Source organism: Neodiprion lecontei, chromosome 5 (assembly GCF_021901455.1).
Source record: "Neodiprion lecontei isolate iyNeoLeco1 chromosome 5, iyNeoLeco1.1, whole genome shotgun sequence".
Lineage (NCBI taxonomy): Eukaryota > Metazoa > Arthropoda > Insecta > Hymenoptera > Diprionidae > Neodiprion > Neodiprion lecontei.
This window is the reverse complement of record NC_060264.1, coordinates 11663068-11675727: the sequence shown is the minus strand read 5'-3', so window position 1 is coordinate 11675727 and position 12660 is coordinate 11663068. Positions and strand designations below refer to the sequence as shown.

Below are 12660 nucleotides of genomic sequence, written 5' to 3'. Positions count from 1 at the left end.
TTCAAAAAAATTTTATTATCACTTCAGACATACCGCTATTTTGAAAATGTCGAGGAAAGTATCTCAAAACTCTGCATATTGGCAAGAACCGTAATCTCATTGTTCTTCTTTGGCTGGTTTTAATTTTTAACGGAACCACAATCTTCAAATATCGTCGGGCATTTCATTCATTCTTTTGTCATTTGTTAAACGGACCTTGAGAAATATCGATTGATAAAGTTAGTACTCACGTATTCTGTGATGTTCGACAATAAGCGATGTATTTAGCTATCATAGTTTCAAAAGGAATCGACCGAGGACTTTGAAATAATAATGACAATAATCATAGTTATTGCCAATAGCCGCCCATAACCGATAGGGTATATCTCCAGAAACCTGAACGACGAGACCAGTCTTGCAATTTTTGCGAGCTGCTGCTCAGGTCCTCCTCGACAGGCTGGGAATTTCAACTCACAATCAAGTTCTCCCGTGGTGAGGTCTCGCACGCTGATAAACTGGCTAGATTTTTTTAATCCGATTCCTTGGCGAGATACTATTCATCAAAAAACTGTGTTCATTATAAAATCATGGGATACAGGATTAAGACATACTGCGTTTATTAAATCTATAAAATGGGATTGCTGCAGACATTGATAATGTTCTCTAGTTTAACAAACTGACTACGAATATATTTATTCATGATGCATAGTACCAATAGGACCCATGATTTCAAACTATGGGCGAATTGTAAATGCAAAGTATTTTTAAAATACTTAATAAAAAACCCAGCTAAATTACTTTGATGAACTGTTTGAAAATATTATTTATTGACGATTCGTCCCTGATTGAAATACCGTTGTATGAATTAATACTGAAATAACGAAAGGAAAATTCGCTCAACTTTTAAAAACGGCTAAAAATTCCTGTTACAAGAATTCAGTTTACAATATTCCTCCAAAAATGTTCCGAACTGAACTTTTGCTAATTGTAATCGTAAAAATTGAGTTCCGATTGAATCGGAAAAACTATAAAAGTGCAGAGTATTAGAACGAAAATATTGAAAATGGATGATCACATCCGAGATGGTCAGTGTTGAGTGTTAGCCAAGTTGGCACGGAATGTCCCGTATACGCGTGAGGCTGAGGCAGAGAAGTAGAGGAAGCAGAAAAAGAAGGAGACGAAGGAGGAGGAGGAGAAGGATGAGGATGAGGAGTCTTTGGCCGCGTCGTGACCTCCGGTGGAAACACTCGACGTAGCGTAACGGTGAATGTGTCTAGAGTATAACGCGTTGTATAGTTCGCTATACTCTCCTGTATTATGTCCACCTTTGTATACACATACGCAGAAAACTACGATGCACATATACACAGGATCAAGTCCGCGCTGTAGTCAACCGAAGTTCGATCTAAGCTGACATCTCTTACTTTTTTCCTTCGCTTTTCTTTCTATTCTCTCACACGTGGTGACTTGTATCTAATAGATGAAATTCAGACTCTCTCTCTCGTTCTGATTTAGGTATAAAAGGCAGCTCTAATTTCTCCTAAGAGGCGAATCGAAATCCTTTGGTCCTTCTTTTGCACACTGGTCTTCGCTTCCAAGGTCGTATACCTCTAATTACTGCAGTACCCGGAGAAAAAAAGAGAAAAAATATCGTGTATAAACAACGACAAAAAAATTCATATCCAATGCCTACAGTATCCCCTGCCCGTCAACCAATTTGTTCACCTCATAAGAGCTACAGAAAAAAAGAGTGTAAAACTTGGTCTAGTGGTTTATTGGGTGTTTTTTTACCTGTCAATATTTTTGTCGCCCGCTAACTTTTCTATAGTTTCATTTTTTCTTTTTACTGATTTTGATAGTTTTTTTTTTCTTCACCTATATGTAATTACCTGTTTTTTTTTTGTTTTTTTCCTCAGAAGGCTTCTAAAATCTTCCATTCTTTGAATCCCAAAATTATGCGGTAAAACGTTAAATTTCACTCCAATTTTGAAATGGTTATGCTTCGAATATTACGGTTTTTTAAAGAGTTTTTAATCATTCCTGATTTATTGAAGGTCGCTGTTACAACTGAAATGGAGTAATATAGCCAAAGAAAGCTGAGAAGATATTCGACTTTTCAACTTATGTTTTAAATAATAGAGAAGTACAATATACGTGTAAAACCAATTTCATTGCTATTGCGTTTTTAAGAAAGTAAATTTTTCAAGTTTGATGGAAAAAAATCAGTAATTTGAACTACGACTTTTTTTTAATGAACGTCAAAAACGTTTTGATGAATTCTTGAAAATTTTTAACGAGAAATAAGGGAACTGGATATGTTTTCCTCTCCTGCTCTCTGTCGAATAATCAAGACATCATTTCGTCACTTACGGTTCTTGAAATAATCTTTAGTTTCTAACTGTTTTTCTCATTAAATATTGAACAATCGCGCTCTTGGCTAATTTAATTTTTACCGCTACGTTGAAGTGGGGTCATGTGTCTACTGTTTTCGATGATTCGATCAATGCTTAAATCTTGTCTGATTAATTTGGAGCACCCGCACCGGCTGGCTACAAGTTTGGTAACGAGGCTGATAGTGGACAGCTTGATTTCTCATCTTATAGGATAATTTGTCGTCGTCGAGTTTTTCGTATCTTGATAGCTCATATCTGTTTGAATCGTTCCTTCTGTTTCCCCAGCTCATTCCCTCTTCGGATTGCCATGCACAGTATTTCAGGACCTGGGTTGCGTTTCTTAGTTTTCTGTTTCACACGACTTTACAATTTTATGTTCATCTTCTCCCGTTCACCTTTTGTGATATTACTCTATTGACTGACTGGACGATCCGCCGTTAGTTAGTATTATACATCTGAAAGACCAGTGGTCGTCTTCTTCAATATTGCTGTGGCATGTATACATGTACTATATCGAGTATTAGAGAGATGGTATTTATGTTGAATATTTTCACAAATTATTGACTACAATTGAAATATCTGTGTGACGGAAGTTAATCCCTGCTATAATATATATTGTTTATCACAATACAAGCTTTTTGCCCAATGATCAAAGTCAAAGCAACGATTAACTTCAAGTCCCACAATAATGAGACAATTTTGGGGAACATCTGACTTTTTACCTTTCTGTACAACTTTTATCAATTGCCGGTGATTTCACCCGAAATGAAACTACTCTTTGCAAGTCTGAATCCTTGTTTGCGACATCGACTCTTCTGACTTAGATTGAAAAAATTCAGTGTCAATTCAGTCGTTTGATGGAATCAACGTTCCTACCCTGAAAATTATAGGGCAGCCCTGGTCAAAACATCGTCTGTTACAACAAAATTTTTCCTTGGCCGTAACTGAAAATATTCTCCCTTGACTTGTATTCAAAGCATAATTTCTGCAACATCTCTTTGAAAATTTTGATGTTTAAAGACCGTGAAGCGTGCCTAAAATTCCCTATTTCCGAACAATGCGGTAAACCAACATTGGCGCACTCGTTTGAAATGCTATATGTTAAACCCTAGAGGTTTCTTTGATACATGCACAATTTCAAACAACTGAATTGTATGTACTGTGTCATTGAGCATTAGTTACCTAACCCCAATTCTATGCGCCGTGAGTGGCGCTTTCATTGCTTCTCAAATCAAACTTTCTTTCACAGATGTTGGAAAAAATAGCGTCTATCACACATGCGAATAGACAATATCTGAATCACCATTCGCCTTTGCGGTTCACGCTGAAAATTTTCTAACATTTCATTTGAGACGCAGTAAAGGTGCAACTGATAGTATTTAAAATTGTTGTTAGGAAATTTACGCTCAATGACACAGTATCCAAAATTGAGCCATTTGAATGCGCGTACCTACTACGGAAAGTCTTAATGCGGAAAATCAAGCACTTTATTTGTGTGCATGCGTTAACGACCTTTCATCGCAACGTTCGGAAATGGTGCACTTTACGCACACTCTACAGGCTTTGAAAATCGAACTTTCATGCAGATGTAGCAAGAAAAAAATTTCAACGAGTAGTCTTCCAAGTAAAATGAGTCGTCGGACAGTGAATTCAAACGTATCCACCAGATTTTTAGCCAAGAGATAAAGTAAAGCTAGGTTAAGGAAATATAAGAAAAATTGTAGAGATAAAAGCCTTTAAAACCCCAAGGGGAACATTGAATAATCACGAATACGATTATTACTAGACTTTTAATCATTTTGTAGAGATTTTGAGTAAAACATCAATTTCTTAGCTTTTGTTTATAACTCGAGTATTTCCCATTTTCGTAGCGCTAAAGAGATCTTTTTCGCGTATGGGTCGTCGTCGTAGTTTTGGCTGTTGTCGTTGTCGTTGTCGTTGAATTTAGGACATATTAAAGATGTTGGGTGTACATCTAACGCGTTAGTTTCTGACGGATTCGGGAATGCGCATTCAGCTCAAACACGAAATGCGATGGGAACCGTTCGATACGTCGGTAACATGCGTAGTGGCACTTTATACTATCAAACCTGCTTGAGATGTTGGCGCGCGATTTTATCGATCGGTTTATCGATGTTATCAGATAGTTCTCATCAGCTTTCGTGTTTGATCAAAACATGCGTGCCCTTGAACCGTTCAGAATCGAACACGTTAAGTGTACAGTCATATTAGAAAAATATTAGAACAAAAACATGATTAGATAGAGCTTCAAATAGTGCCACTGAAGCTAATTTTGTTGCATTCGACTGCTGCTACACTCTACTGCTACATTTGACTATAAAATTCCCAACGATGGAGGAAAAAATGTTACAACACAAAACTCAGCTACAAGTACTTCGTTGTTTCAACTACTTTATAGAAATCTAATTGTTCCACTTTTTTTTCGAGCAAATACATATTGCTTCTCTTATTTTAAAGAGCAATAGCTGATTTTATTGGTAAATAAAGTCTCCACGGATCATCATAGTCAATCTGTGATTATCAAGAATGAATTACTTGTTGAATCACAAGTTTGACATCTTTGAATAATTACGATTGTACCTGTTGGACTTTCACGTCAGTTGACAAAATAAAGAAAAAAATCTATCTCAGATAATTTATAGGAAATTCATTTACAAATAAAATGAGCTATTTTTCAGTAGAATCGGACAAACTATGCCTATTTTTCGGTGAAAAAGTAGTGTAATCATTTTATTTCACTAACACTGTTAATAACGAGGCGATTATCATTGAAATTCAGTGTTGATACGTTTTTTTTGGAACACAGAGAGATTCTTGAATCTGATTCAACTTGATCAGCTTCTGTTGCCCTGGTCAACTTTTGTTTCGTCATATTCTCGATTTGACGAATTTTTTACCTGACTATACCTCGCATACATCATCGATTGTATAAATACCGAATCTGCGATTATCTCGTTATAAAATGACTATAACTTGTTGATTTTTACCGAATCCATTTCCTCTTCGAACACGGTCCTGTTCCACGAAGCGAATATCTGTAGCAGTTCGTTATCGGTATAAATTTATCTCTGTTTTAAATAAAAAATCAGAAAGGGATACGTTAACGGTACGCCGAAAGTAACGCGCCGTGATGCCAATTTGTCGGGTTTCGGTTCTCCTTCTTTGAACGAGTTGTAAGAGAGGCAAGGAGCAGCAGCTGTGGTATATAGACGTGTGTAACTTATACCTACCTACTTACTGTATCGGGGCGGATGTACGCTGCATGCTGACGCACACACGAAAAGCAATGACGGAATGAATATAAAAGATAAAATGCGAGAAGCATAGAGTCGCAGTGTTGGTTCTCGCGCCGAGTTGCAACATGCTCTCCTTCTTCGGTGAAAAGGAATGTTATTGTGTTTCGGGAGATTAAGAAGTTTTTTCCCCGACCGTGTACTGTCGGTAAAGATGAACGGTACGTTCATCGACTTGCTTCTCCGATCCCTTCCCTTTCTTTTCTCGCTTCGATTTCTCCACTCCTGAATTAAAAAGGTCGTTGAAAAAAGTCGAAAATAGACACGCGTGATAAACGAAAAATAGGATGACAAAAGTTACACGGAAAGAGAGGAAAAGAGACAGAGATAGAGAGAAACATGGAAAGATCCGTGGCGTTTTACTCCGCAAGTAAAATATCATCGTCATATTCTTGATATAACCGTTCTCCTCGAATTACCTATGACAATTTTTTATGACGGATTAATATTTATGAAAAACCTATAATTCTTATTGCGAGATAAATAGCACAAGAGTTAATTTTTACTGGACTGAATTTGTGAAAGTCAAGGCATTCTAGCTTTTATGGTTTTGTGATTTTTCTGCAAGTGAGCAATCATTGTCTTAAAGTGACGAAAGAAGTTTTGAATTTGAAACAGAATGTTTTTCAGGTAACTAATTCTGTTTCAATCTGCTTTTGCATACTCGGAAGAAATGAACGAACCTGCAAAGAAAACTACTCAATTCCGTTTCATGTTGTTTTGCTAATTCATCTCACAACATTTGATTACCGTAAATATCAAAATTAATGGAATATTCAGAGGACACAGTTTTCAATAAACTTGTTGGGATCGCCCATCTATCGTCGGTGCACTTATGCCAAGTATCGTATCGAATTATATTAAAAGTATTATAGCCAGTTTATACCACTATCGTTATTACACGGGAAATAAATATTGTAGATTTCAACATCTCCCGTGATGAATACATGGACAGCACTTTTATGGAATTAAATCTACAGTAATTGTAGCAAGATGTACCAATTAGATGGAATAGATTTGCCACAACTGAAGTATTATAGATTTGACGCGATAAAAGTACTGTCCCTGTATTCACCACAACAGATGTCAAATTTACATTATATTTTTTTCCGCGTTGCATCTATTTTAGTCATGAAATAGACAGAGGTATTTTCATTCACGGAAATATTCGGTATGCAGTAGCAGGATTTGATTTTATTTTTGAACGTGTGTTGGAATGTTACAAATCTTTTGTTGTCCACGCGAATGATGCAGAAGTGTGCAGTACGGAGGATTCGAAAAGCAGTTTATTATACCAAGAAGTTGACAGTGCAGCGTTGTTCTTATAACGCACGCGGCTACGTGACGATTCGATGAGTCCATTACTGATACTTTGTAGCACGAAGAAGGCGATAAATATGCGCTTACGAGTATCCGCGTGCACCGAATTCCCACCGTCTGATTATTTCTGCACTGTCCTGCGGCGCTTCACACAGGCATAAAGAAGTTCATTATGCAGAAGTTGCGACACGTATACAATACACTAAATTTCATGTCCCAGGCTCTTCGCATCAGAGAATAACTGTAGCCGCCTCGTTCCTATACTGTTACAATCACGGTGTTGATAAAAAAACTATCACGTATCGCCGAGAGGTTCGGACGCTGAACCCATGTGCTCAACAAGAATGTCGACAATCAAGGAAACTGGGGGCATTACCATACGATTGCCATTTGCGTTTTCAAATTGGCGATTCCCAATTTATTGACTATCGCGAAAAACCGTCGGCGTCGTCGTCCACAAACCAGTAATATGAACTCAAGACCTTGAACTCTGCGACAAAAGTACCCTTACCTCTGATCAAACACGTGCGTCATTCCTTCCACACGTCACAGGACTCTTTTTCCACCTAACTTCCATCGATTTCAGCTCAAATGTAGCCTGTGCCCTAAGTTTCAGGTACTATGCTAAACTACTTAATGGCTTGCTTCGCTCTTGGAACTTTTTCTTATGCGGATACGTGGTCATAACATCAAAGAATTGGGTGCAACTGGTAACAAACATGCAGGGTAGTGACGCCGTTTGTGGTCACTGCGCCATATTTGTTCTATCATTATGTAAAGTCTTTTCATCATTTTTGAAAAATAATTCACAGAAACATATCGTACAGTATTAAACGGAACTTTTTACCCATATATTGTTTGAAAATCAAAGTTTACAGTTGTAAAAGCCGGCCAAACAGTTTTGTACATTTTTGACCAGGCTTTTATTCGCATCTACGAAATGAATACAGCTACAAATGGATCAATCGTTCACCACATACAATACTATGGTGGACAAAAGTGATACATCTACGTTAACGTGACGAGAAAAATACTTCCTTGCAAGAATTCAAGAATCTAACCATATTTCACCATTCAAGTTGAACAAGAGAACTAGAATGTAGTGAATACCTTTTAAAACTCAAGTATCAAGTCGTCTAAATATGCATAGTAGGGACTTGCAGACGTTTCGGTATCTGTATGAAAATCGGGAAAGAAGGTCTTCGAAGACATGTCATGGTTGTGGGAATTGTTATACTTTACACGAAGCGGCTTGTTGGAACTCTGTCACGAAACATCCTGTGATGGCTCAGTATATTCTTGTTTTGTATCGAGCAATAGAGCATTCAAGCTCCCAATACATACTTATATTGTATCATCATTGCTTAAGCTTCGTATCCTGCCACAGTCGTTCCAAACGTCTGATATTATTTGTTTTGACAATGTTTGGGATGGCCGTGGCGGAATATGATGCAGTCAAACCTGAAATGAGAGTTGTAACTCCAGTTGCTCAAATAAGGCGCACGCATCGTTCCGCATATATAGAAATTCATAGTATTATATAAGTATCTATAAGCGTGTATATGAATTCTGAATCTCTCCATCATCTTTGCCGGATTTTGTGTTCCAGGACTGGAGCTTGTCAGGCTACCAGAAGACTCCACGCTCTCAGGATTCACTCCTCTCATGTCGAATCCTCAGGAGCCGGTTTTCGTCAAGAAAGAGGAAGATATGGTAAGTTATTGAGTCGTGCTGCAGTAGTAAACTTAGCTACTAGAATTTTTATTTGTAAATTTTTATACTGTCTCTCTTTGCGAATATTGGAGAAATCACGGGTATACAGTTATGTCATCATAAAAATTCATCACGTAACCTATATAATGTATGTTTTTTTTTCAATCGCAGGAAGTGGCCCAAGTTTGTTTGAGGATACACAAAATACTCTTCTTCGGACAAGTGTTCCTCTGCGGTCTTGAGACTCCGGTTCTTAAGCTACAAAAATGTGAAACTGGCGACAGCGAGTACGTTTCTGTTGTGGAAACCTCAACAGCAAGTTCCCCTAGCTCACCACCTGAACAAGTGAGTGCAAACGAGACTTTGAGCTCTCCGATTTCAAATTCAAGCACCCACAAAGAGAATCTTTTACTTTCGCATCACGTCTAAGAGAAGCAGCAATTTATTAATACGTCATAAACATTTCTGAAGTTCATTATCTGCAATTTTACAACTTTTTCCCTGATTTTTAAGCACGTCCCTATGTTTTTTCATCAGTTCCATACCCAATTTCCTAATTTTTCGTTGGTTGCTTCCAATTCTGTCGCGTATAGAGTGACTCAGAAATCCTCGTCGAAAGCTACAGCGAAGGTGAGGAGGATTTGCCGGTGATGAGACGGCTATCCTCGAATTCCGGTGCATCGACCGAGAATTCGTTGTGGACGACAGCACCGACGGGGGAGATCAGGTCACTCATAGAACGCAAAGAAGAACTCGAAAGGCGCCAGAGGAAGCAGGAACGTCATCGGCAGCGAGTCCAGGTCAGTGAGAGTTGAAGGTACATTTTGTTGTACCCACATAAATTTGCGTGTCTACTTGCACAAATGTACTGTTGGAGGTGTAAAAAAAGCTGCTGAAAATCTTAGAAATACTCATCGATGTTTAATGAGATAGATTTCAGAAGATTCAGTGACGAATTGTGAATTTATTGAATATGATTCTTTCGTCATTGCAAACTGTTCCACAAGTTTTCAGCAGCAGGTTTTTGAACGGTGAATCAATCTCGCTCGGGTATAAAATATCAAAAATTCATGTGTGTCATCAACAATGACAGTTTTAAGAAACTGAAGAGCCGAATGCGCATGCATCAAATCATGTGATTCCATTGGTAGATTTAACTAATTCGCGTCAAATGTCCCGTCTGTCTGTCAGGTTGCTTAGTTGCTGCCGAACGTTAGATATAAAAATTCGCTGTTGCTTTGATCTTATGTTACACTAAGAATTTGAGATGAAAAAAATGTGACCGGACTACGCTTCAGTCCGCGTAGCTTCAAAACGCCGTCGCGTATTGACAGTTTCCGCCGGGACCAAACCAGATAGATTTGGCCAGCCTGTCCAAGCAGGCGAAAAACTTTACGCGTGCACAATTCGGTGTTCAATTTTCTGAGATTATCATGAGATGTGTATTAGCTGAAGAAGATGCAGCGTGCAGAATTCTAAAAGCTGAATTACCTCGAGATTGAAGTTAGTAACGTTATCGTAACGAAATATTGGGAAAAAATCAGTAGTTTTTTATTTTTCCAATGACTTTGAAAGAACGAAGATTTCAAAATTCGAGGAAATCTTGTTTTATTACGGCTTACCGAATTTCAAGCAATTAAAAAATCACAAAGTAACGGTTTTTCCTCAGCATTAATCGTTGCGATAACGTTACTATAACTTCAACATGGTGAATTATCTCGGATTAAAAAATTTCTATCAGGCACGGCTTATTAAAAATAATTAGCTTCGTATTTACGCGTCGTCTGAAAAACCACTACCTTTCTTCGCCATTTGGCAACTGTGCATTAATACGCATCACGTAGTTATGTATAGATTGACCGGAAAAGCGGTAACCGGGTGAGTTAGAGTCGAGTCGAGACCGCAGGAGCAGGCAGAAGGAAGATTGATAATCAAGTTTGGCTGAAGGCTTGCTGGCCAAAAAAAAAACATGCAGCAGGATGTTGGGAATTTTTTTCCCGTTCTTCTTACTCTTCCTTTTTCTCCCTCGTTTTTTGTACTCTCGCGTTTTCGTGTGAATCTCATTTCTCGTTATTATTTATCGCTCTTTAATGAAGTTTCCCTTCTATCTGTGATGCTTGCGGAGAACGAGAACGAGAAAATTTCCTCCGTATTAAACAGCTGTGTGATGCCGTTTTTCCCGGAGGTATTATAACTACTTATATGTGAGACGGGATGTGGGAATGAGATGTAACGGCTCGCGAATTAATTCTTACTTCATACCACCAGGCGTCGTTTACATCTTATAAATAGCTATGCCGACGATATATTGGTGCTGGTCGTTACTCTTTTTGGCTTTTGGCTGTATTTTTAAGTCCCACCGTCTCCATCCCCAGGAAATCGTGGCACACATTCTCCTCACTTTTGGAAGCTTTCCTGTAGCAGAATAAACTAAGGCTGCGTGATTAATCGATAATTGAAAAAGCTGGTTCGTCAATTAATCGAAAAAATGATTAATTGGAAACGATGGTTGATCGATCAAACGATTGAGCACACAGTCCAAGAATAAGCACAATTAAACCAACAGAATTGTAACCAAACCGAGATTCTTGTGTCGATCGAGTTTAACATTAAAACACAATTTCCGCTCATTTTACCTTTTTTGATCAGTTCTTTTGATCTTGAACGCTTTAGGTTAGTCGGTATTGCTATAGAAGTTCTGAGAATTTTTAGTATTCGCTCTTGATTTTTGTTTACCCTTGTGTTTTTAGGAATTTTCATTCTCATCCATCCAATTTTTATTTCTGATTTTTTATTAAGATTTTTTAAAAAAGATAATGTTGAAACAAAATGCATTATTTTATAATCGTTGATCACCCAACTGGCAGTGACTTGTCAGTAAAATAAGTTGATTCACCCCAAGTTCTTAAACCATATTCCACGTCTACAGTTTTTCGAATTCAAATCACTGTTTACAGAAAAAATATTTATTTTCAACTTCACCAACTCAATGTCTAAAATTTTCTGGACGAATATTGCAGTGGGTATGTATTATGCGGAGTTTTTCACACGGCATGAAATTTTCTCTGAAATGACTTCAATTTTCACTAATCGTTGTGCAGAACTCCCACTCTCGTCATACGTTTCGTAAAACACACTCTGCGCGTGTGTTCGTATCAGGTGAAATTCGGGCAGTTTCATTTGCACATCGTTATCAGAACTTCGCAAAATATTGGGATGGCGAAATCGCGTACTGAAAAAGCCTCACCCGCAACGGAAGAATAAAAGAAATTTAAAAAATCAACGCGAGAGAAAGGATATCGAGTTTCATTTTTTACCTTTTGCATTCGCAAATACCCGCTTTGATTTTACTAGTGGTCTCGATCTCGCATAATAAAGTTGTAGTTTCTTTGGTTCTCCGTTTCTTACACACCGCAAAAACTCTTTTCGCTCTCGATACTGAGAACTTATCAGTTCGCTATCGCAGACTTCATGTTCGACGTCCGGAGCCTTTTTCGGTTCTTCGATAAATTTGCAAACGTATGTCGTTCCGCTCTAGCAGCAGGGATTCGGGAATCGGGGTCTTGATCCCATTAATATGCGTAGTAGTTCGACACTGCAGCAGCTTTTTAATCGGATCTTCAAATTTATTTAGTCGATAAAGGTATTTTACTTTTCTCACCGTTCGTTTGTTAACCCCTTGAGAAAAAAAGAAAAAAAAAACAAATTATAGCATGAGGATTGCCGATATCCAGTGCTTGTTTCACACTGGTTTTTTTTTCCTTGCTCTTTTTACGTTGCTTTCCCTGCTGGCAACCGGCGATTATTTTGTTTGAATACACGGTTAATTAGCGTATGTAACAGGTATCATTTATACACACGTTCCGGAATGCATGAGAACCAGTATCGGCGTAAGTGTACATTCCTGTTTTAATGTGGAACGTTTTCAACATTTAGGTATG

At 37.9% G+C, this 12660-nt stretch overlaps 1 protein-coding gene across 4 annotated transcripts in view; it reads left to right on the top strand.

Annotated features, from left to right (window-relative positions):
• LOC107216926 (telomerase-binding protein EST1A-like) overlaps positions 1-12660 on the top strand; it is a 248382-nt gene that overhangs the window by 170397 nt on the left and 65325 nt on the right. For all 4 annotated transcript variants that reach the window (XM_046742016.1, XM_046742017.1, XM_046742015.1 and 1 more), the window contains 3 exons: positions 8616-8719; positions 8891-9064; positions 9313-9519. In XM_046742016.1, the coding sequence (XP_046597972.1) occupies positions 8616-8719; positions 8891-9064; positions 9313-9519 (485 nt within the window). The remainder of the gene's footprint in view (positions 1-8615; positions 8720-8890; positions 9065-9312; positions 9520-12660) is intronic.